This window comes from Carcharhinus amblyrhynchos, chromosome 8, assembly GCF_965287045.1.
Source record: "Carcharhinus amblyrhynchos chromosome 8, sCarAmb.v2.hapA, whole genome shotgun sequence".
Lineage (NCBI taxonomy): Eukaryota > Metazoa > Chordata > Chondrichthyes > Carcharhiniformes > Carcharhinidae > Carcharhinus > Carcharhinus amblyrhynchos.
Window position 1 is genome coordinate 61,982,753 of NC_137331.1, and position 25,534 is coordinate 62,008,286.

Here is a 25,534-nt window from a genome sequence, read left to right on the forward strand (position 1 = left end):
AGTTGGACTTAAACCTGGTGTTGTCAGATTTCTTACTCAGTAAAACCCAGCAGAAGCTTGAGGAACTGCACCTTATTTTTCAGTGAGGCATGTCAGAGCCTTCTGGATTCAATATTGATTTCAGCAATTTCAAACCATAAATTCTGTCCCCCATTTTGTTTCTTTCTCTGTGCACGTTTTGGTTTTTCTCTTATTTGTACTTTCAGACTGCAGTACACTCGCTCTAGGCACATCTCCGCTAGTTTGTTTCCTTTCTTACCCCGTTATCATTTTTGTTTTGACTCTGTAAGACTCAGGCTGGGATTTTCCGGCCTCCTCTTGGAGGCTTTCCAGCGACAGAGGCGACTCGCCATTAGCCATTGGTGGAATCTTCCAGTCCAACCAAAGCCAATAGCCATTTGAGTTGCTAGCCAGCTGCACTGACAGGGAACTCTCAGCCAGACCGCAAAATCCCACCAGCAGGAATGGCCAGAAAATCCCAGTCTTAATCTTCTGTCATCCTGTCTCACCTATCTTCCATCCAATCACAGACCTCTTTTGCCCTTGTCCCATTTGTCCCTTGCTCAAAACCTGTTCCATTTCTAACTTTTCCCACTTCTGATGAAAGGTCATCGACCTTAAATATTACCTCTGTTTCTCTCTCCACAGCTGCTGCCTGACCTACTAAGTATTTCCAGCATTTTCAGTTTATGGCCGGCTTTTTTAAAATGCAGGTCGCAGGATGTTAAAAATGGGTCACCAGGTAAATTCTCGCTGCCCGAGAAACTGATCCTGTTCAAAAAAACATGGGATATTCTATGATCTTGTTTTTAAAAAATGGGATTTGCTGTGATCCTGTTTTCAAAAAAAAAGTGGGCTGTTTTGTTTATAGCGCTCATTTTGTGGAAAGCAGTATGACAATGAGAACCTCTCAGTCAATGACATAGACAGCATGAGGATTTTTGGAAAAGCTTAGCATTGCCTGATACAATTCAAGTTATGTGTTCTTTATGAAATGAAAAGGTAAGAATTAGGAGAGCAGCGTATTTTTTAAGTGTATGGTAAATCCTCTTTAGATTGCGACTGAAGCAGCAGTTTTGCATCTTGCCTGGTCAGTGGACTCTGCCTAGTCTCAAATTTCCTGCTGTGAAGGCAGGCTGTAAGTTCATAGTTTGACAAGTACAGTCATTATCTCACAATCCAGCTCATTATATTTCCTGTGTGTATAAAAATATTTTGCTGTTGAATCAGTTTTAAGTTTTAAGTATGTGAAAAAGGATAATTGATACATTAACCACAAACTTCATTGGATGCAGCAAAATGTAGTTATTGACATATCCCACCTACCTGGGAGGTCTATTGATGGGATGGTGACAGGTAAAGATAATTGGCGACTACCCTATTACGTTTCTACCTAAAAGCAGTATGTTGATCTGGTGAGCTCTGTATTTCAAAGGTGCATCTTAAATGAGGGATCTGTCACAAACAAACAGCAGTCAATTTTTTGTGGATGAGTGATGCACAGTAAATGAGTATACTGTTTGATTTTGGCACAGCGACATTGTGGCACAGTGGTTAGCACCATTGCCTCATAGCACCAGGGACCCACATTCAATTCCGGTTTTAGGTGACTGTCTATGCAGATTTTGCACATTCTCCACATGTTTGGGGGGTTTCCTTACGCTTCTCTGTTTTCCTCCCAAAGATTTGCGGGTCAGGTTGATTGGCCATTCTAAATTGCCCCTTAGTCTCCCAAGACATATAAGTTAGGGGGATTAGTGGGGTGAATGAGTACAGTTATGGAAACCTGGGTAAGAATTGGTAGAAATTTGATGGGCCGAATGGCTTCCTTCTGCACTATAGGGATTCATAATTTTGGACATTTATTTTGAATCTATGTTGACGAGAGGAGATGGCAAAATACTGAGACCAATTTCTTTTGTGCTGGAATATGGCTCAAATAAATTGGAAAATGGATCTGAAACTGACCCCTGACATTTAATATAATGTTAGTATAAAGTGGAAAGATCTTATTTCAATCCACATCCCATGTGATGTGAATCGCGAAGAACAACCATTTGGTAAAAGTGGGTCGCCAGAAAAATAATTTGAAAAACTCTGGTTTATGGGCTGTTATTTACTTCACTTGAATCAACTGAGGTTAAAGAAACAGGGGATCAAAATATTAGGATTATAAATACATGATAGAAAGCATTTGGAACTTCTAAACATCTAGGAATTTTGATATTGTAAAATTTTAATTTCCTTGAATTGTTAGGTTCCACATTACTTAGCACTAACAATCCTATATCACTAATATGTCAGAATAATTTGTATGCAGCATGGCACTTTTTACTGGATCAATATGAAAATTGGTAAATGCATTGTCAATGTAGGTTGATCCGCACAGATTGGGATGGTCTCAAGTTTGATCCTTAGTTTACAGTGAGTACACATATCTCAGCCCACACAAAGGAAATATGATGATAAATTTACATTTATATTGCACCTTTCCCAACCTCGGGATATTCCAAAGAGCTTTCCAGCCAATTAAGTATTTTTTGAAGCGTCAGCAAAGCCCCACAAATAATGGCCAAGTAATCTGTTTTTTAGTGATGTTGACTGAAAGATAAATATTGATCAGGATATGGGGATCAACTCTCTTGCTTTTCTTTGAATTCATAGGGGTGAGATGTTTTACATTCACCTGAAATGGCAGACTTAATGCTACGCATGACCTTGGTGCCCTGAAGAAAGATTGAAAGAACCTGCTCTTTATTATTGTCCAGTGACTCCTGCTGGAATGTACATGCACGACATTAGGTAAGGACAAAATTGGCTTTGATTATGATGGCCCATGGTCAATTAATCTATGTATATCCATATCCAAGTTCACACATAAATAAATGAACAAAGTACTGGACAATAGTCAACACATGAGGAACACTTATAAATAAGTAATTATTGACTTTAAAAGGGAACTAAATGGAGAAGATTATATATAAAGTTGTATCCAGTGGGACTTCTATTTATTAAGACTTAGATACATCACTGAATATTTAATTTCAGTTGCACATTACTGACTCACCTATTACACAGTTTCCCATTCACACTCCATACTCAAATGTCCATTGTGTAGAAAAGTTGTGACACACATTAACTGTCAGCCAAGGCATTTACACACCAAAGACACATTGTTCAAATATCAGTGACCTAATCAACAACAGCAGTGCCATCAGCCAGAGACTTTCTTTCTTTGCCCCATTACCAGAAAATATTATTGCATCAATCACAATCAGAATGGAAGACTTTTTTGTAGCTAAATTCTGTACACTGATTATTGAACTAACTTGCTGGAACAATTTGCATTAATTTTAAATAATGCCAGGAAAATGGAAAAATATACTTCATAATATAATCATAATCCGTCAGAATATTAGCATTTTGATCCACTGTGTTCAAAAACAAATTGGGGGATCCTTAACACAGCTAAGGCACTCACAGGCAACAACTTCACAATGCACTACAGACCTATTATCAAGCAATTATAAGCATTCTTACGCTAATTCACTTCATTTCCATCCTCAAGAAATTACACAGAAATAAAAATTCTTCACGTCACATTCAATGTTTTCCAAAGAAAGATCTCCACCTGCTTTCAATTTTGAAGTACTGTACACATAAATATTGCATGAACTGAACACTGGACAGATTTTTATGACATTTCCAGGTAGCTCACATCCCATCAGGGTGAGGTATAAAATTTGTCATATTAATTATCAAAACCCACAAAAAGAAAGAGGTGTCAGTACTATAAATCTATATTCATATGAAGATCCAACAGGGATGATGGGCTCCGATTGAACTCTTTCAGGAACAGAAACTCGCAGTCTTCTTGAAGAGTGACCTATGGTCCTTCAGTTTAACTTTCATTTTCTCAATTCACCAGTACATCAGTCCATTAATATGTTAATGGCTTATAATATCAATTGAAAAGTGTTATTCTTAGACCGACAGCGCACTATCTTTCTCCCTCTCACGGCATCTTTTAAATTCTAGCCCTGAAGGAATTTCACAACCTCACTCTAATGCCTTAATGAACTCCCTTCTGGTGCGTAAGTAAAAATAGAGAATGCCGAAAATATTAAGCAAATCAGGAAATATCTGTGGAAAGAGAAATATTAATCTTTCAGGTTGATAACATTTTGTCCAAACTCTCTTTTTAATGGGACACACTTGTGGTGAGTAACTAATCATTAGGCTCAGCTGCCTAAGTCTCTTCAGCCCCACTATCCTCATTGCCTACTGTCAGCCCAAGTTCCATCCCAGCACTCACAGGAATTATTCTTTCCTATGAGACCAACCTTCTATTTCCTGATCTCTTTCCAACTTAGTTCCTCAACATTACACTGCCTTTGTTTGGCCCAATTCTCAGCAGTTTCATCAGTTGTGTCCAGTTCTCAATTTCTGCTACGTTTCTTTATATTGGAGCAGTGATTTCATTTTAAAAGTACTTTATTGACTATAAAGTGTTCTAAATGGCCTAAGGACAAGAAAGGCATTAAACTGTGAATCCAAAAGACTATGTTTAACTCACCAAATATAATTCCTTGAAGAGATAAACAAAAAAAAGACAAAAGTACTGTGGATATCATATACTTGAATTTTCAATAGAACTTCAATAAGGTATCATGTTGTAATTTCATGACAATGGTGAGGACATGCAGAATCATGGGAAAACAACTGAACAAATGGCAAAAACATATACAGAGCAGAGTAGGGGTAAAAGATACTCATAAGAATTAGTACTGGGATTGTGATTCATAATTGACATTAATTATACAAATTTGTGTATCAACAACACTAGCAAGTACCTGGAATTAAGAATCTACAGATGCCCATGAAACTATTATTGATTGTCAGAAAAATCCACCTGGTTCACTAATGTCCTTTAGAGAAGGAAATCTGCTTACTTGGTCTAACCTACTTGTGATGGTAGAGCCACAGCAATGTGGCTGATTCTCAACTGCCCTTGGGCAATTAGGGATGGACCAGTGATGCTCATGTCCCACAAATGAATAAAAAAAAAATTGCCGATGATACCAAACTTGGGGAGGGAGGAGTGGGGATGCATAGTGGCAGACATTGTTTACAATGAAGAAGAATGTCACATAATACAAAAATGTAAAAGAAAGACTTGCATTTATATAGTATCATATAATGACCATTGGATATCTCAAACACAATGAATTATTTTTAAAGTGTAGTCGCTATTGTAATGTGGGAAACACAGCAAGCTTCTACAAACAGCAATGTGATAATCTGCTCTTTGTGATGTCAAATAAGGGATAAATGTTGGATTGGAGAACAGGCATAATTTCTATTCTCCTCACCATATCAGTTGTAGGATCTTTTACACCTATTGAGACAGGAAAGAGGGTCTCAGTTTAATGTTTCAACTGAGAGACAGCACCTCTGACAATATAAAACTTCCTTAATACTACGCTGGAATGTCAGCCTAGCTTATTGCATTTAAATCTGGGAGTAGGAATTAAACTGAAAACTTCTGACTCAAACGTGAGAATGTTTTCAAATGAGCCATACCTAACTCACAAGAAAGATGAGAAAACATGCAGACTGGACAACTATGTGGCAACTAAGTGGAGGGTGTGGAGAGTCTGCAGAAGGATCTAGATAGGCTGGGTGTATGGGCCAGGAACTGGCAAATGGAATTTAATGTTGGCAAGTGCAAGGTGGTCCACTTTGGTAGGAATAATGGTAGGAAGGACTATTACTTACGTGGCGAAAAACTGCAGCAGGCGACGGTGCAGAGGGACCTCAGGGTCCTTGTGCATGAGTCGCAAAAACCCAGCCTGCAGGTGCAGCAGGTGGTCAGGAAGGCAAATGGGATGCTGGCCTTCATAGCAAGGGGGATTGAATATAAAAGTAGGGAGGTCTTGCTGTAGCTGTATAGGGCATTGGTGAGGCTGCAGCTGGAGTACTGTGTGCAGTTTTGGTTGCCGCATTTACGCAAGGATATTTTGGCCTTGGAGGGAGTGCAGAGGAGGGTTACTAGGCTGATACCGGAGTTGAGGGGGTTGAGCTATGAGGAGAGGCTGAATAAACTAGGCTTGTACTCGTTAGAGTTTAGAAGAATGAGGGGAGATCTCATTGAGACGTATAAGATGATGAATGGGATGGATAGGATAGAGGTGGAGAGACTCTTCCTGCTCAGAAAGGACAGTAGGACTAGGGGGCACAGCCTCAGGATAAAGGGGGGGGGGGGGGGGGCGGTTTAGAACGGACTTGAGGAGGAACTTCTTCACTCAAAGGGTGGTGAATCTCTGGAATTCTCTGCCCGTTGAAGTGGTGGAGGCTGCGTCGCTAAATATTTTTAAGACGCGGGTTGATGGGTTTTTGATAAGCGAGGGGATTAAGGGTTATGGGGAGAGGGCGGGAATGTGGAACTGAGCCACGACAGATCAGCCATGATCTTATTGAATGGCAGGGCAGGCTCGAAGGGCTAGATGGCCTACTCCTGCTCCTATTTCTTATGTTCTTATGTTCTAAATGAACGTCAATATAGATAAATGTGAGGTGATGCACTTCAGTAGAGAAAATACAAGTGTCACCTACACCCAAGAAAATAAACTGAATGGCCTACAAGAGCAAATGAATCTAGGGAAACAGGTGAGCAAATTATTTAAATCAGCAACTCAAGTTAGCAATGCCATTAAATATTAACAAAGCACAGTGATTTATTCTAGGGGTACAGACTTCAGAAGTAATGAAATTCTGTTAAACTTGTAGAGGATCTTGGTCAGGTTGTACTTACAATACTGTGCACACTTCTGGTCTCCATGTTGTGAAAAAAGGACATAAAGTCAGGAAGGTGCAATAAGGCTGGTATCAGAATTGAGGGTAATCAGGAAGGATTGAAGCTGCTGGGGGCAGGGGGGCGGGGGGGGGACAGGCGGGGGGGGCGGGCGGGGAGGCAGCTTAGAATTGATTTGATGGTGATCTTTTAAATTATGAATGAGTTGGATAGATTAGATATAGACAGAATGTTTCTACTTATCGGAAAATACGAAACAGGGGATTGTTAATTCAAATTAGTTACTAATAAATCCAATGGGAAATAAGGAAAAATTTCTTTACTCAAGAGAGTTGTTAGGAAGTTGACTTGCTACTACATGATATGGTTCAAGAAAATAGTTTAAATGCTTTCAAAAAGAACCAAATGAGTAAATGAGAGAAAATAGGTAGGAAGATTTGATGAAAGGTTGAGATGTATAGATAGAATGGGAGAAAATTCATATGCAGAATAAACGTCTGCATTGCTAGTTGAGGTGAATGGGCTGTGTCCATGCTGTATACTCTATGTAAGTTCTTCCTTTAAGAATGTTTCATACTTCTCAATCTTACAATTTTCTGATGACAATAATTATCAGGAAAAAGTCCAGAGTTGAACTAAAAGCCATGTGACTGGATACCATTTCAGTCACTGTTCTCTGCAAGTACCTTGATATTCCACAAAGGTATAAAAATCAAAACTGCCACACAATATTCTAAGTATGCAACAAACAGTACACCAAGGGCTTTTTAGGCCACCCAACTATCCTCTTGGCCAAATCATACAGAAAATGGAACGGAAAAATAAGATTAAAAGCCTTATTTCAATCTTGCTTTGTGACCAATATTTTCTTGCTCATGTGTCCCAGATGAGGCTGATCAAATTAATTCTATTTGTTATTGGAATGCATCTCAGTATAAATTTATTATCAAGGTAGTTTAATTCAAATCAATATATGGAAATACACTATCCAATCTAAAATCAATTCAGTTTGTTTGTTTCAGCAACTACATTAACCCTAATCAGGCCTCCTTAGATCTTAAATTTTAATTCTGTTGATTTATTATAATTTGTGGAGGATGTTCTGCTCTAGAGCTCCATCCACTTGAAACCAAGTTAAAACTCCATTTGCTTGGAACCAATCACATCGTTATTTCTTCCCCAGTTCTGATAAAAGGTCATCCATCTGAAATGTTAACTCCATTTGTCACTCCACAGACGCTGCTGGATTTAGGATCCTTACAGTGCAGAAGGAGGCCATTTGGCCCATCGAGTCTGCACTGACTCTCCAACAGAGCGTTTTACCCAGGCCCACCCCAGCTGTATTCCCATAACCCCATACATTTATCCCACTAATTCTACACATCTTTGGATATCAGGAGGCAATTTAGCATGGCCAATCCACCTAACCTGCACATCTTTGAAGTGTGGGAGGAAACTAGAGCACCCAAAGGAAACTCATGCAGAAATGGGAAGAATGTGCAAACTCCACACAGACAGTGACCAAAAGCTGGATTCAAACCCAGGTCCCTGCTGCAGCCTAACCAGTGTGCCACCATGCCGCCCTGCACACCTGCTGAGTACTTTAAGAACAGACATTGTCTGTTCTTATTTCAGGTTTCCAGAATCCTCTATGCTTTTCGTCAGAAACTCCACCAAATTATTTCATGCAAGACCCTTACAATCAGCACAAAGAGGAGACAACCTAATTTTCTTTCCAAATCTGCAATTGAAAAAACCTATTATGCCTTCCAGTCCCTTATCCTCATTCTGTGTAACATCTATCTTTTTTTACATCTTTTGCCAAGGCATTTCCCCAATGCTGTCAGTAGGATTCACAGTGAAAGGAAACCACAGAAATATTGAAGCAAAAGTCAAATTAAAATTAAGGTTATTTCATTTAAAATAGAATGGTGATGGCAAAATCCCTCTTGAAAGAAATAACAAAACAAGATGTTTCACTTGTATTATAATTCAGTTGGTTATGATAAAGTACCTGAAATAAACCTAATTTGTTCTCCTGTATTCAAATCACCAAATCTTTCCCAGTTCTCCATTAGTCACTAATAAACACATGCAATGGGTTTGGTGTGGTAGTGAGGTAGGCATAAATCTCCTGTAATTAGACTTCAATCACAAATTAAAAGGAACGCCTTCATCTGAAAGCTCCCTGTCATTCAAACATCCATACAACTATTCTTGATAGTGAAATTAAAAATTTCAAAAATTACAATGGTTACAAAGTTCTTCTGAGATGTGAAGGAAAAATTATGAGCAAGAGTTCCTGCTGGTGATTACAATTCATGATTCCCTGCTGGAAATTATGTGTGAAGACATCAGGTGAGGACAGAATAGGCTCAGATATGATCTTCCCCATGATGGGTAGATGCCACATGTAAAGAACAGTCACTTGAGTGAAGTATGGGTTAACTGTTGGCAGCTACAAGCTCTTTATCCCAGCATGAGTCTACAACTTCAGGAGATCTGGGAAGGAATTGCAGGGGGTGGATGAAAAGAGAAAGAAAAAAAAGATAAGCTTTTAGCTGGTTTTGAAAATATAGAGCTGGTTTTTTTATATTTTGACAAGTGGCTTGGGTTGAGGAAGGTCAGTCTTTGAATTTTGTATACCATATCAATAATGCAAACCTATCCTATAATTGCAGATATTAATAATGTTGTTGCTGAGTTTATCCCTCTATTGAACTGCATGCTTAGTCATTGTGCCATTGTGCTAGGAAGCTATTAGAATCAATTAATAATCTGGGCCTGAGGCAGTTTGGTCTAGAAACGGTTCACTTCTCAACTCATAAGATCTTAATATATTCACTAGAAGCCTGTGTCACAAAGATAACCGCACAAAAAAAAACAGGATTTTAGCCTTGGATCCTAGCTCCAAGGTAAGCAATTTCGAATGTAAATATATATCATTTGAGCGTCAGGTTACTATAGAACAAACGCTAAAAAAAAATCATCACGCACTTTTGCTCTGAACATCCCAGGTGCAAAATACATTAGCAGGGCTATACAGCACCTGCTTTCTGTGCTCACACCAGCAGGCTTTCCACAAGCAATCACTGCCTTTGTCACTTGCATTATCCATCCAGTTCTGTTTCATTTTATTCACCAATAGCCAGATGCTTCCTCCTTTAAAAAAACAATCAATACCATGGCAAGCGTCCTCCATCCAACACATTATTCAGCCAGCAATCATTCTATTCTCATTCTTAGTTTCCCAAAATGTGTCCTTTCTGCACAGCAGAGACATTTGCTGGCTTACAATGTTGTTGGACGCATTTAGTTCTACAAGCTCCGAAAATTAGCAAGCACGAACAAAAAAATGTTCTTCCAATTCACAGTGCAGCTTTATACACGCACACACAAAAGAAATAATCCAATTTCTGCAATAAATCATACGCTGAAAAGATGATGTTATTTCAGGTTGCATCTGCCTTCTTTTAATGATTGTATAATTAATTTTAAAAAAAGCATCATTTAGACCGAGTGAGATTGTCTGGAGCTCAGGATGTGTGGTGATTGCTGCATCCAACATTAGGTCCTCCCCCACCCCCCGACCAGTTTTGTGCCTCCGGTCGGTCGGTCGCCTTATGTCAGAACCGAGCCCAAGCTGTGAAATGAATAGCTCCCTATCTATATTTGCCTCCATGATGTTGATGTGGGGGTTTGAGGACAGCACTTCCCCGATCACTGCCGGTCACTGTACATTGACGGGGTTAAGTAATGTCAGAAAGGAAATTACAAGAGCCCCCCGGTATTAATCCAGAAAGAAACAATAGTTTACTCCGCAGTAAGAGCCGACACAAACTGAACTGTCAGCACCCAGTTCAAATGCAAAAGACCCAGAGAGAAAACAAGCGGGATTCTCCTGCCAGCTTCACACATCACACAGACAACAACCAAACAGACTGCCACTAAACACAACAAAGAGATGGTGGGATAGACAGAAGAATCCCCGGGAAAAGTATAAGAAGCGTTAGGTTTCGACACAGATATATCGGTGCCCTGTCATTTATGTTTAATGTTGATGTATTCAAGGCAGAATTGAACTCATCATCACATCTCGGATTTCATCAGATATATTACCCAAGTGGACCAGCCGTGGACTCAATAGATTAAACAATCATTTGTGTTAGTTTTTTTTACCGCTAATACATCTAAAATACTTCCATCCCTTCAACATCAAATGTCCCGAGATCGCTCTTTAACCCTAATGCCACACTAAGCAAGTACAATGGATCGGGCTGTTGTACTCACCAGCTGTAAAGTACAGAGGAATATTAAAGTACATCGACCTGTGCAGCAACCCATTCCAGCCACAGAACAAGTCTTGGAGGAGGAATGTGATGGGGAGGGGAGGGGCTGGGGGGGTCCCTACACCAGCTGAATGGAAACCAGCGAGTCTGCTCAACAGAATAAAGAGGCTGCTGTAAGCTGACACTCCATACACACGGCACAAATGATGCAGGGAAGGCAGTTACAATCCCACAGCGCTGGCCACGGGATGGCTACAAAGTCTCTCTGTCTGTCTGCTCGGATCCCCTCTCGCTGGGCGATTGCGAAGCTCGGATCCGAGTCGCTGGCTTGGAGAAGCTCCGGGGTGGAATGGAGAGATGGGATGGCCAGGGTTAATGGGCTGGCTCAAAGAAACTTCACTTGAGTTGCTGGGGTTTCTCTGAAACGCCACTCGTCAGGGCGCTCTGGGCGGGGCAGCTCCTCCCCAAATCTGTTCAGAGAGGAGTTAGTGGAACCTGCAAAGGGGCAAACTCCGGCACTGAGCGCGGAAAGGACAGCGGAAAGACTGTCAGCGATAAAACAGCAAAGAACTGGGGACTCCGGGGAGAACTTGTGAAAGGACTGAGTAATTTAGTTTAAATGCAATATATTGAAGTTCACTGATGTCATATGTACGACATAGCGAACACAGAATGTGACACAAATTGATAATTTGCAGGGAATATATGATAAATATATGAGGGTAGCAATTGGATGTTATACAGTCATGGCCTAGTTTGGACAATCATGATTAACACTGGTAAATTGACAGGCGCAGCTACTGAAGTGACAATTGGTTCAGAGATGTGAACACAGTATAGTGCTAGGGAAGTTTTATAATCCGGAGGGGGTGTGTGTGGTTGGTAATACGTGATCGGACAAACAATTGGTCTTAAGGGATAATACTTGGTCAATGTAAATCTATGGATGTGAGGCAGTACCGGAGCTCTCTTGCTGTTTCCTCTGACTTCATCCTCAAGCTGCAATAATCAAAAATCCCATCGATTTGCTCAACCTTTTGCGTTTAGAGCCTTAAGAATTGTTACAGGAAACAGTGCAGCAGATTTCGGGAAGTTCTGGTATAATGCTTCAGTGAATAACTGTATAAGGAGAGTTCTTCCTGTTTGGGAGCACTGCTATTCCGCATTCTTGTCAAATGTGTTGATGAGGACTGGAACATTGTAAATTGAGACATGTTAGTACTGGCTCATGTTGTCCTCACAATTCTCAAACCATGAAATAGATAACAAACGGAAACGAGATAGAAGTCAGACCATCCAATTAATGCCAAAGAAACACCACCGAATTAGCTCTTCAACACCTCGCTTAATACTTATTCCGAAACACAATCTCGGCCATTGGCCCGTTTATTTTTACCTCGACCTGAATAGGTAGATCAACCTCATTTACCACATCGCATCTGAAAGTCAGTAACTCAATAAGACAACACATTCTGAGGATTGAACTGAATATGTACTCAAGTCCTGGAATGACATATGCACCCACAATTAACTCAAGACTGTGAGAGTTCTGCCGATTGAACTATTTTGACATTTATGGCCATTAAAAGGATGTGTAACATCGGTGAGAATTAAGATGCAGTATTTTTCAACAAGACCATTACAAAAATTTTGTTTTGGATACGTTAAATTTTCATGTGCTTAATGAATGAGATTGCCTCCCTTAGAGTGTAGGAGCCTAATCCTGGAACTAAGCTGCTGTCATTTGATGGTAGCAATCCAGTTTAAGACCAAGTATATTTTCACCATACCAGAAAGTGTTTAGCAAATACTTTTCTTTTTCATATTAATATAGAGCACAATGACAAGCAATATGCAGAACCAGCATTGTGGCGATTTGAGGACCATTGTACACAAACTATTGTACATAAATGATTTACCCCCTTTCTCTAATTTTAACTCCTTTTAAAGGTCCTTTCAATTATGCACCACAGATAGCATTGAGATGAATCAACTACATAGTTGTAGTTCACTATTTAAGATTTCATTCTTAATGTTTATGTCCAAAAGGAAATTAACTTCATGGATATGATCTTCAACAGTTGTAACTGGCACCAGGCTGTACATTAATGGGTAATCATTGGAATGTTTTGTTGATTTTTCCACATTAGACAATTAGCTTAGAATATACAGTAAGTTCATTGCTTAGTCATTCAAATCCACCATTCATTGCTAAATGATCGTTATTAGACTGTGCATGGAATTGTTACTTGTCTGTTGCCAACATACAATCAATTGCACTTTACTGAAACATCTCTGTTAATATCACTTTCCATAAGTTATTTATATATTTGTCTCAAATCACATTCTCATGCAACTCAGTTAATTTGAATTGTTAGACCAAAAAAAAGTCCATCTACACCTTCTACTACCTACTGCTGAATGCTACAACAGTAGCTGTTGACTAATGATGGCCACCAATCTCTATCAACTAGTCTACAACAGATCCAGGCATAAAGGACAAATCCACTTCTGCTGGAGATCTCACTCATGTTGCAATGTCTCAGATCAAACAATATGGCAAATGGCACATTTCCATGATAGCTAATTTAGTTGGAGCAAAGTGCATTTCTTAATCAACTAGGTGAACTGTAACATGCTGCTACCACTGCTTCTCTAGCCTCTTGTCAGAGTTCCTATATAGCACTTCTCCTATGGTTGAAGCAGATCTAAAGGCAGCTTTGTCAAGATGATCTCCCAGCTGTTGAAATGCTCATGGTAGTCTTTCTAGGAGTTGCTGTGCAGGTGCAGTAACTCTGCATTTGTGTGAGGAGAGCCTCAGTAATAGAAGCATGAGCCTTAGTGTGTGTCTCAGTAAGAGGGACAGATGGACCAGCAACGTAAGATGGGCCACCTGATCACACTGGTCCTTCACCACTTAATAGACTGCTCGCTGCATAAGAGTCTCCATAAAGTTGGCCACTCCATCAATGGAGGAGCTCATGCTCTCACATGCCTGAGCAGTGCTCATGTCATGAATGGACTCCCCCATTTAATTGTAGAGTCATGTATGGCACTAAAGGAGGCTTATAGAGTTTATATAGAGGCTTATAGAGTTTACGTTGACTTTTAATCGCAAGGGATCATGTTGCCTTAGGGAACTCTGTCAGTTGACTACATATTTTCCTCTGCTGCTCCATAAGCCCCAGTTTTGTACATGGCAGCCAAGGTTTTACATGTCTGGCTGGGTGAACATGTCTGGAGCTGCCCTCTTCTTCTATTAGTGACTCCTCCATAGCCCTCTCTACCTACATTGCCTGCCCTTATTCATAGGTAGCATTCTGCTCCCCTTGTATCCCCTGTTCTAAAGTTATCTAAGGCCTCACCAAGGTGCATGTTTATGCCCTGGTAGATGATATGATTGACTTGTGTGACAGTAGTTTCTAAGAGACTAGTCATTCTCTGAGATTGGTGTGGCTTCCGCATACGGCTGCTGTATCAAGCTTGTATAAAAGAGAAACCATTAGTGACTCAACCTCCTTCAGTTCAGTTGTAGCTTCAGCAGACATTTTTCAATGGGTAAAGAAAATACTTCAGAGTTGGAAGCTGCTCCAAAGCAGTTCCAGGGAGCATTCAATAAAGTATCATCCCCTTTCTGCCACACACTAATCCCACAGTCTCTGGCCATCTGCTTTGCTGCCACTCTTGCAATGGTCATTGCCTCTTTCTCCATCAGTGTCAATTTCCTAAACAACTCCCCTTTTGTGTGTTGTGTTCTCGGTTCTTCTGCAATATTCGGATAGAGAAGTCAGTTACACTCAATCTTCCTATTTGCACATCTTGATCCATTAGCTGAAATGATTCCTCTTTCATTTCATTTGTCAAGTGCTTACTTTCATTCCAACCTTACATCACTTTGATCACTTATGTTATGTCTAACAGCTTGGCTTCGCTAGAATTTGCCTTGCTAGAACGTATGAAGTAATTGAAGCACTTACAGCACTGTACATATATCCTGCTCACCCATACAGTTGCTGATCTCTCTGACGACCTCCAGCCATGCCATCTTGTTTTGCCTGGCAATCCTGCTCCTGCTGCTCTCAGGAAACAGACTGTGACACTTGGTTTGCATCACCACCATCATTGTTTCCAGGGTGGCATTGGAGAATCTTGGGATTGCCCTGACTGCTGTGTATTTTATCTGGTGTACTATTACTAGCAATACCTCTCCCTGCGTGCACTTTTAATACTGATGGGTGCACTTTAAATGAGACTCAATACTGATGTACTCTGTCTCCTATTTGCAATTGCCATTGTACATTGTACGAGTGTTAGGGAGTAATTAAATGATCAGCCCCTGTAAAATATTTCCAGTGGTGTCAGGAACCAGAAGTGGTCCTGAGATTACTGTGCTGCTAAGATTAGCAAAATCCAGCCCAGGGTGACAAAAAGCTCTTAGTCCTTGGAAAGCTTTGGGAACCATTGATCTAAAGTCACTTTTTATCTGCAGCAGGTTATAATTATCATGCCATGTCTGAAATTATTCATTACTATACCCAAAATATTATTTCCTGAAATAAATCAAATTTGGGCTAACTTGTAAAGTACAATATTTGGCCAAGCTTCGACGGCTGACAATGATGTAGCAGCAAAATTTCTCTTCCAACCAAAAAAAAACTTTCTCCACAATTAGCAAACTGATGATAAAAATCATAGTTCAAACCTTAATTTTTCAGATGTTTGATTCAAGCTGTTGCTTAAGAGATAAACTTTAAAAGAGGAATGTCATCCGTTCCCAGTTGGTACACAGTATTTTATTTGCAAGTTTATGAGAGATAAAATATCCCTGTATGCATTCTCAACTGTACTTTTCTATCCCACCATTATGGGAAGTCATTTTTTGAATGCTGTTCATTAATCCTGGACAGCGAAGAGAAGTTATTTTTATAATTCATAAAGTAATGAAAATCATATACCTACTAGGAGGAGCGGAATGGTGTAACTAACTGAAAAAAAATCTGTCATTCCAATTTCACTCTCCCTTGAGTTACCTATTCATCTTTTAATCAATCAAAGTTCAACTTTGGTTGATTGAATGAAACAGACTTGCATTAATACAATGCCTTATCACATCTTTCAGAAATGTCCCAACTAGTTTCACATACAATCAATTATTTGAAGTGGAGCAACTGTTTATGCCAGCAAACACAGCAGCTAATATGAGAAATTGAGAGATGTGTTGATGGGATTAGATTGAAAAGAATGAGAGGAGACTTGTGTGGAGCAAAACACCACATTGGTCTTTTGGGTTGAATGGTTTGTTTCTTTGCTATAAGGACTTGTTAATACTTTCCAATGTACATTGTAATCCTGCATTTGAAAAAAAAACTATTAATCTAATTTTGTTAGTGCTTTATTAAGGCAAGTCTCCTCATTCATTTCAAATCTAACCACAAAATAACTAACCTCCATCCAAACCACTGGAAAAAGCTGACAGGTCCTCAACTTTACGTATCATTTGATGAACTGTACTTCGAACAATGCAGCATGCCTGCAGTACTGCTTTGAAGTGCCAGCTGCGATTGTGTGCTTAAATCCTTCAGGGAAATTTAATAGCAGTAAGAAGACAACTCAATAGATACTTTCCAAGTCTAGAAGAAAACCTAGAGGGTGTTTCAAACATAATAAATTTAACTCAAGGCACATATTCCAATGAAAGGAGAGGCATGTTTAATACATATGCTTAAATATAGCCTAAATGAATGTACTTGGATTGGAAAAAATGATAATAGAAGGAAATCTGATGCAGGTCAATTTATAGCTTGATAAAAACAGAAAATGCTGGAAATACTCACCAGATTTGACAGTATCTGTGAAGTGAGAAACAACGTTAACATTTCTGGTTGGTGACCTAATCCTGTTTCTCTCCCAACAGATACCATCAGACCTGCTGGGTCTTTCTGGGATTTTCTATTTTTATTTCAGATGTCCAGCATCTGCAGAATTTTCTATTTGCATTTCATTACCTTGCAAGTTCGACAGCCTCAAATTCACATCAAGCACTCTGTTATATATAGATGTGTACTGAAGGTTTCAAACTATCCCCATGCAAATAATTGAAAAATAGAAAATTTACTTGACATTATGGCCAATCAAGCAAATCTCTGGTTCCACTCACCACGGGAATGGCTGTGGGTGGACAGGCAATTTAATAGACCATTTAAGTGTCCATTGAGCATCATAAAAGGGGCAGGTAATCAGACAGACATCATTGTCCACATTGGTGCAAATGACATAGGCAGAAAGAGAGGTCCTGCGAGAGCAATGCAGGGAGTTGGGTAGTAGGCTAAAAAGCAGGGCCTCTAGTGTAGCAATCTCTGGACTACTCCCAGTGCCACGTGTTAGTGAGGCTAGGAACAGGGAGGTTGTACAACTGAACGTGTGGCTAAAGGACTGGTGCAAGAGGGAGGGTTTCAAATTCGTGGATCACTGGGAAGTCTTCAAGAGAGGATGGCACCTGTACGAGAAGGACAGGTTACACCTAAACTGGAGGGGCACGAGTATCCTGGCCCGGAATTTTGCTGGTGTGGTTCGGGTGGGTTTAAACTAATGTGGCAGACGGGTGGGGATCAAAACAATAGGTCAATAAGCATAGAGGCTGGGGACGAGCTTGGGGCCAGGACAAGGCTATCTAAGAGGAAGTGCATTCTGGGGGAGGATGACTTCAATGGGCCTGGAGGTCTGGACTGCATCAGCTTCAACGCAAGGAGCGTAACGGGCAAGATAGACAAACTTAGAGCCTTAATACTTGCACGGAACTTGGATGTGGTTGCAGTAACAGAGACTTGGTTAAAAGAAGGACAGGACAGGAAGGGGCGGCATGGTAGCACAGTGGTTAGCACTGCTGCTTCACAGCTCCAGGGTCCTGGGTTTGATTCCCAGCTCGGGTCACTGTCTGTGTGGAGTTTGCACATTCTCCTGGTGTCTGCGTAGGTCTCCTCTGGGTACACCGGTTTCCTCCCACAGTCCAAAGATGTGTGAGTTAGGTTGATTGGCCATGCTAAGAAATTGCCCCTTAGTGTCTAGGGATGTGTAATATAGAGGGATTAGTGGGTATTATGTATGGGGGTAAGGCCTGGGTGGGATTGTGTTCGGTGCAGACTTGATGGGCCGAAGGGCCTCCTTCTACACTGTAGGGTTCTATGATTTATAGGAGGACTGGCAGCTGAATATTCCAGGGTATAAGTGTTTTAGGCGAGACAAGGAGGGGCTAGAAGAGGTGGGGGAGTAGCAATACCGGTTAGGTAGCATATTACAGCGGTACAGAGGGTGGACAATTTAGAAGGGTCATATAACGAGTCACTATAGGTGGAGCTCAGAAACAGGAAGGGCACAGTCACTATGCTGGGAGTATACTACAGGCCTCCCAACAGCTCACAGGAAGTTGAGGAACGGATATGTAAGGAGATTCTGGACAGGTGCAGAAAAAATAGAGTTGTTGTAGTGAGAGACTTTAATTTCCCAATAGGTCAATAAGCATAGAGGCTGGGGACGAGCTTGGGACCAGGACAAGGCTATCTAAGAGGAACAGCATTCTGGGGGAGGATGACCTCAGTGGGCCTGGAGGTCTGGAGTGCATCAGCTTCAATGCAAGGAGCATAACGGGCAAGATAGACAAACTTGGAGTCTTAATGCTTGTGCGGAACTTGGATGTGGTTGCAGTGACGGAGACTTGGTTAAAAGAAGGACAGGACAGGAAGGGGCGGCACGGTAGCGCAGTGCTTAGCACTGCTGCTTCACAGCTCCAGGGTCCTGGGTTTGATTCTGGAAATTGCTTAGGACAGAGGGTCTGGATAGGGAAGAATTTATAAAATGCGTACAGGAATGTTCTTTGGAACAATATGTTGATAGTCCAACTAGAGAGGGGGCTATACTGGACCTAGTGCTGGGGAATGAGCCCGGTCAGGTCATCAAAGTTTCAGAAGGGGAACATGTGGTGAATAGTGACCACAATTCTGTAAACTTTAGGATAGTAATGGAAAAAGATGAGTGTTGTCCTATGGGTAAGGTGCTGAACTAGGGGAAGGCTAACTACAGCTGGATTAGGCAGGATCTGGTGGCTGTTGATTGGGAGAGGCTGTTCAAGGGTAAATCCACATCTGGCATGTGGGAGTCTTTTAAGGAGCAGTTGATAGGGCCGCAGGACAAGTATGTGCCTATAAAAAGGAAGAATAGGAAAGGTAGGATTCGAGAGCCGTGGATAACCAGCAAAATTGTGGATCTAATCAAAAAGAAAAAAGAGGCATACGTAAGTTCCAGGCAACTGAAAACAGATGGAGCACTGGAATAATACAGAGAAAGTAGAAAAGAACTCAAACAGGCAGTTAGAAGGGCAAAAAGGGGACATGAAATGTCCTTGGCAGACAGGATTAAGGAGAATCCTAAGGCATTTTATACATACATTAGGAACAAGAGGGTTGTCAGGGAAAAAAATCGGACCTCTCAGGGACAAAGGAGGGGAATTATGCTTAGAACCCAAGGAAGTAGGTGAGATCCTAAACAAATACTTTGCATCAGTATTCACAAAGGAAAGGGACATGTTGACTGGTAGTGTCTCAGAGGGATGTGTTGACCCATTAGAAAAAAATCTCAATTACAAGGGAGGAAGTGTTAGGTTTTTTAGGAGACATTAAAACAGACAAATTCCCAAGGCCTGATGACATCTATCCTAGATTGCTCAGGGAGACAAGAGATGAAATTGCTGGGCCTCTAACAGAAATCTTTGTCTCTTCAGTGGACACAGGTGAGGTCCCAGAGGATTGGAGGATAGCAAATGTGGTCCTGTTATTTAAGAAGGGTAGCAAGGATAACCCGGGTAATTATAGACCAGTGAGCTTGACGTCTGTGGTAGGGAAATTGTTGGAGAAGATTATTAGAGATAGGATATATGCACATTTAGAACTGAATAATCTCATTAGTGATAGCATGGTTTTGTATGAGGGCGGTCATGCCCCACAAATTTGGTTGAGTTTTTTTGAGGAGGTGACAAAAACGATTGACAAGGGAAGGGCCGTGGAAGTTGTCTATATGGATTTTAGTAAAGTGTTTGACAAGGTCCCTCATGGCAGGCTGGTACAAATGGTTAAATCTCACGGGATAAAAGGTGAGCTAGCTAGATGGGTGGAGAACAGGCTTGGCCACAGAAGACAGAGGGTGGCAGTGGAAGGGTCTTTTTCCGGTTGGAGGTCAGTGACTTGTGGTGTTCCACAGGGCTCTGTACCGGGACCTCTGCTGTTTGTGATATATATAAATGATTTGGAAGAAGATGTAGCCGGTGTGATCAGTAAGTTTGCAGATGACAGAAAGATTGCTGGAGTTGTAGATAGTGATGAACTTTGTCAGAGAATACAGCAGGATATAGATAGGCTGGAAAATTGGATGGAGAAGTGGCAGATGGAATTTAATCCAGATAAATGCGAAATGATGCATTTCGGTAGATCTAACGTAGGGGGGAGCGATACAATAAATGGCAGAACCATCAGGAGTATAGACACATAGAGGGACCTGGGGGTGCAAGTCCACAGATCCTTAAAGGTGGCAGCACAGGTGGAGAGGGTGGTAAAGGAGGCATTTGGCATGCTTGTCTTTACTGAATAGGGCATAGAGTATAAAAGTTGGCATATGATGTTGCAGGTATATAGAACGTTGGTTAGGCCCCATTTGGAATACTGCGTCCAGTTCTGGTCGCCACACTACCAGAAGGACGTGAAGGCTTTGGAGAGAGTACAGAAAAGGTTTATCAGGATGTTGCCCGGTATGGAGGGTCTTGGCTATGAGGAGAGATTGGGTAAACTGGGGTTGTTCTCCCTGGAAAGAAAAAGGATGAGGGGCAACCTAATAGAAGTGTATAAAATTATGAAGGGCATAGATAGGGTGAACAGTGGGAAGCTTTGTCCCAGGTCGGAGGTGACAAACACAAGGGGTCACAAGTTCAAGCTGAGGAGGGCAAGGTTCAACACAGATGTCAGGGGGACATATTTTACACAGAGGGTGGTGGGGGCCTGGGATGCACTGCCAAGCAAAGTAGTTGAGGCGGACACGCTGGGATCGTTTAAGGCTTATCTAGATAGCCACATGAACAGACTGGGAATAGAGGGATACAAACAAATGGTCTAGTTGGGCTCATGAGCGGTGCAGGCTTGGGGGGCCGAAGGGCCTGTTCCTGTGCTGTACTGTTCTATTTTTTTTTGTTCTTTGATCTCGGGCGGGTGCAACCAGAAAATCCTTTGTTCACGGCCCTCTCCCAAATGTTCATTCTTTATTTGTGAGTGGGAATACTGGCATGCTAGAAGCTAATCAAACATTTGTGACATCAAAGTAAAAACTGAGCCAGTTTTAATCTTGTATTGTTTGCTCCCAATTATAATTTTTCTCTGATCTTGTATTTGTAAATATATTAAATGATCAATTTTAGATTTTTTTAAAAAATGCCCACAGGCTAATCAAAGTAATATATTCAAGAATTGAATTCTGAAGCAAGAGAATTAGGGTTTGATAGCATGTTATCACTTGGACTGACCTCAACATCGAAGGTACAACATTTACAAGCGGAATTGAAAAAAATAATTATATAGACATCGGTATACTTGCTCAATATTTTAGGTATTGCACTGTGATATATATTACAATATTCACAAAAATACAATTTTCTCCTCCAAAACAGAATTCAAGCTCCTGTGCAGTGATGTAGTTGCCTTGTGGTATTGTGAAGAATGGATCAGCCTGTCTTCGTCAGAGTTATGCATCTGGACATTGGGTAGTATAGCATTTGACTCAGCTGGACATAAAGAATGGGCACTTGGGTAAAGATGCAGTAGGTGGGATAACACCCATTGAAAATTACCTCAAAGATCGGTCAACACCTTCCAGGGACGAAAGGATGGAAGGACTTATTGAATTTAAGATTCTCTTAGTCAACGTCTAAGGGCAATTAGAGATGGACAGAAAATGCTTTGCTTGTAGCGCTTACATCCCATGGACGAATTTTAAAAATGTTAATGTTACTCCATACCTTTCATATACCTGCTTCAAACAAGATATATCACCATTCAGTTAGAGACTGAAAGTTTAGCTTTTCAGATCTTTTCATTCCAATGTTTTTTTCTTGCAGATGTCATCATCTAATTATCTGTCGTTCTTTATAAAATTTGTATTACTATGGTTACGAGAACCTAAAAGCCAATGGTCATAAATTCCAGCAAATTTACAGGAGCTGTAAATGATTAGTGCTGCCATTATCCTGTAATTTATTACAGACCTTTTTAACACTCTTTCAAATTATTAAAATATTCTGAGACCTTTTTGTCACTTGCAAGTACCACAGTTATCTTAAAATACTCATCTCAACATTCTAAACAGTACAATATTATGGGTGCATTTTTAGTTGTTATTCACTTATACTTACAATCATGTTGTGCAATCCTGGAATGAAGAAGCTTAAGTAGGCCTCGTAATAAGTGTATGATTAACGGTATGGTGTTACACTGCTGTCGGGAAAATGTTAAATATTTTGTTTTCTGTTTTAGTCAGTTGTAAGCTGGAATTCAACACCCTAAAAGCTAAGGTTCAATGTCTTATTTGCCTTGTAAGGAAAATGGGACTGCACAGAGCTGGAAATTGAAAAAAAAACAACGAGGAGCAAAAGTAGATGTTCTGCCTCCATTTCTATCTCTGGCTATTTTAACACAATAAGAAGTCTGCTAACACCAGGTTTAAGTCCAACCAGTTTATTTGATAGTAATCCCACAAGCTTTCGGAAACATTTAAAAGTCTTAGTTTTAAGACTTGAATAGCAGGTTAGCTGCAAAGACTTGCATTGTAATCAGTATTCTGTAAACTGTGTGTGTCTTTATATACCTTTCTCTGACCAGAACCTTCCACACACCTGACGAAGGAATACCGTTTCCGAAAGCTTGTAAGATTACTATCAAATAAACTGGTTGGACTTAAACCTGGTGTTGTCAGACTTTTACTGTGTTTACCCCAGTCCAACGCCGACATCTCCACATCATTATTCTTAATAGAGTAGGAGAGCAAGTGGGGCAAGAACCACACACACACTGCTATTTGGAAGCTGCTGGCAATATTCCAGAATATTTGAAATTTTCAGTGGGTTAGCTGTGTCTTGGAAATCTTTCTAAATCATATATGCAGACCAAAGGCTTGAAACACGATTGAAGATTGCAGAAGTATAAAAGTTGAGTAAATATTGTGATGCCACCTATACAATTCAGCATGAAATATTGTAGACTGAGTTACCTCTGGGTTTACTACAGTGAGTGATAAGACTGCTGTGATTGGAAAGGGTAAGTGATCATTAAATAATGTAGTTTTCAGGTTGTTACCTCTGTGCTTTGTACAAAATTGAAGAACTAGTCCAGTGTGAATCTGAGAGCTAATTGTTTAACCTCCCCCTGTGTCTTTCATTTATTCTTTGCAGAAAACCTCAGCTATCTGTTTGGTTGCTCGAAAGCGTTGACAGATGAATGAGATTCCGTTATTTCTTTGTAGAAGAGTTCAATCAACTGTTTGGCTGCCTGAAGTCTTTGATAAATGTAAGAGCTTTTGTCTGTCTTACAAAGTGTTAATGGATTCTGACCTCCAGAGTTATTTTAGAAAGCTGACTTGGGGAATGCAAATTTGTTGGTTTTGATAGATTTATGAGCCTCTGTAGAAAATAATGATTTTAAATGCCTGTTCAAGTGATGATCATTTATTTTGACAGATATGTGTGTTTTTTGAACACTTTGTTATCATAAGGCTTATCATAAGTTCGATTTTTAAAGTGAATACTCGGCAGGTCGGTTGGGGTTGGGTTGGGGTGGCCTAAGGGATTATGGAAAGGTGAACTGGTGTGGGAGTTAAAACGGTATGAGGGGGTCTTAAAGGAGGTGGTAAAGAGGGTTCAAGGATGCTTTGCATTGATTTGAAGAGCTAGGTCAATGTTTCTGTGAAAAGAGGCCTTTTAATCTGGCCACATAATTGGGGTAGGCTTGACCTTAGGCCCTCTTGCTCTTTGGTACTGCTCTGAAAGAGGCAGGAATGCAAAATCAAAAAAAATTCCAACTCCTGATTCTAGCCTCCATGATTAAAAACATACATACATATATCTATGGATTTTTTAACATCATAAGATATTTCAAGATGCTTCACGGGATTATAATCAGATGAGTAGATGGGCATTGAGCTAAAGGTTATATTAGAATATTTGATTAAAAGCTTGATCAAAAAGATTGGTTTTTACGACCATCTTAAAGGAAGATAAAGATGGAAAACTCAAAAACTTAGACAGGGAATTACAGATTCTATGGTCTAGATGTCAGCAGCGTAGCACTCTGCTAGCTTGGCTAGCTACTGGGATAGGCATCTTCTAGCCCTGCCCCACAATTTTCATGGAGCTAGGCTAGTTTCCCCATGACTCATGGTTCACAGACCCTCAGAGGAATCATGAACCATAGTCTAGATTCAGAAACCTTTTGAAAGGTAAATTCCAAAGATCTTACTCGTGCCTCCTCCATGCTATTTCAATGTCATCTCAAGCTCCTCTACCCACCCCTCATGGCCCCTTACAGCTCCCATGCCAACTCAAAGCCAATACATCCCCATTAGCCCTTCATACCCTGCATGCTCATTCATCCAGCATGCACTATGTAATATGTTATTTTTCCTGTGATCTCTGGTGATAATATCTCTATGTTTATTTGTACAAGGTTAAGAAGTTGTCAACAGTTTAAACCTTCATCTATTGATACTGTACACAGTGTGTATACTAGGTGAATGGTGTTATGACCACAATTAATGTTACTGCTGAGTAAAACAGGCCCCGGAGAGAAGTCTGCCTCACTGATCATAAATTTTTTCCAATTGTGAAAATGAAGAGAAAAAAACTATTGATCTCAAAAGTATAGAACTCCAGTACATCTTTAGAATTTGAATAATTATGTATTTTTTTTAAATCTTAAGCACACAAGGTAAAAACACACAAGATAAACTGTCTTACAAAAGCACACCTCAGAACACGCTTGGCAAATGTTTACAATTAAGCTAACTATTTGGCAGCAATCCCTTATAGATTTTAACCATAACATTCCAGTAAATATTACTCAAGTCAATGAATTATTGTTACTTAATGAAGGTACATCTCACAACTTACCACACACTTCCAGTGTGATGTGGAATTCCAAAAGAAGGTTCAGAAACAAACACATCGCCATGGATGCGTGTTTTGATATGGTGGCATGTTTCTGGTGTATGGACCTGATAATGAGATATTAATTTATTACAATGAGGACCTGACATTAAAGGGTGGGAAACATGGTCTGTCAGTGACAGTGGGGGTGAAATCGCCTCCTGCTATTACACCAAAGTGAAACATAAATTTAGCATTTTTACG

At 40.4% G+C, this 25,534-nt stretch overlaps 1 protein-coding gene across 3 annotated transcripts in view; it reads right to left on the reverse strand.

Annotated features, from left to right (window-relative positions):
* LOC145347014 (sodium/potassium-transporting ATPase subunit beta-1-interacting protein 3) overlaps positions 1 to 11,179 on the reverse strand; it is a 437,914-nt gene extending 426,735 nt beyond the window's left edge. For all 3 annotated transcript variants that reach the window (XM_080194902.1, XM_080194903.1, XM_080194901.1), the window contains exon 1: positions 11,105 to 11,179. In XM_080194902.1, the coding sequence (XP_080051028.1) occupies positions 11,105 to 11,158 (54 nt within the window). In that variant the 5' untranslated portion in view covers positions 11,159 to 11,179. The remainder of the gene's footprint in view (positions 1 to 11,104) is intronic.
* Positions 11,180 to 25,534: the final 14,355 nt, after the last annotated feature.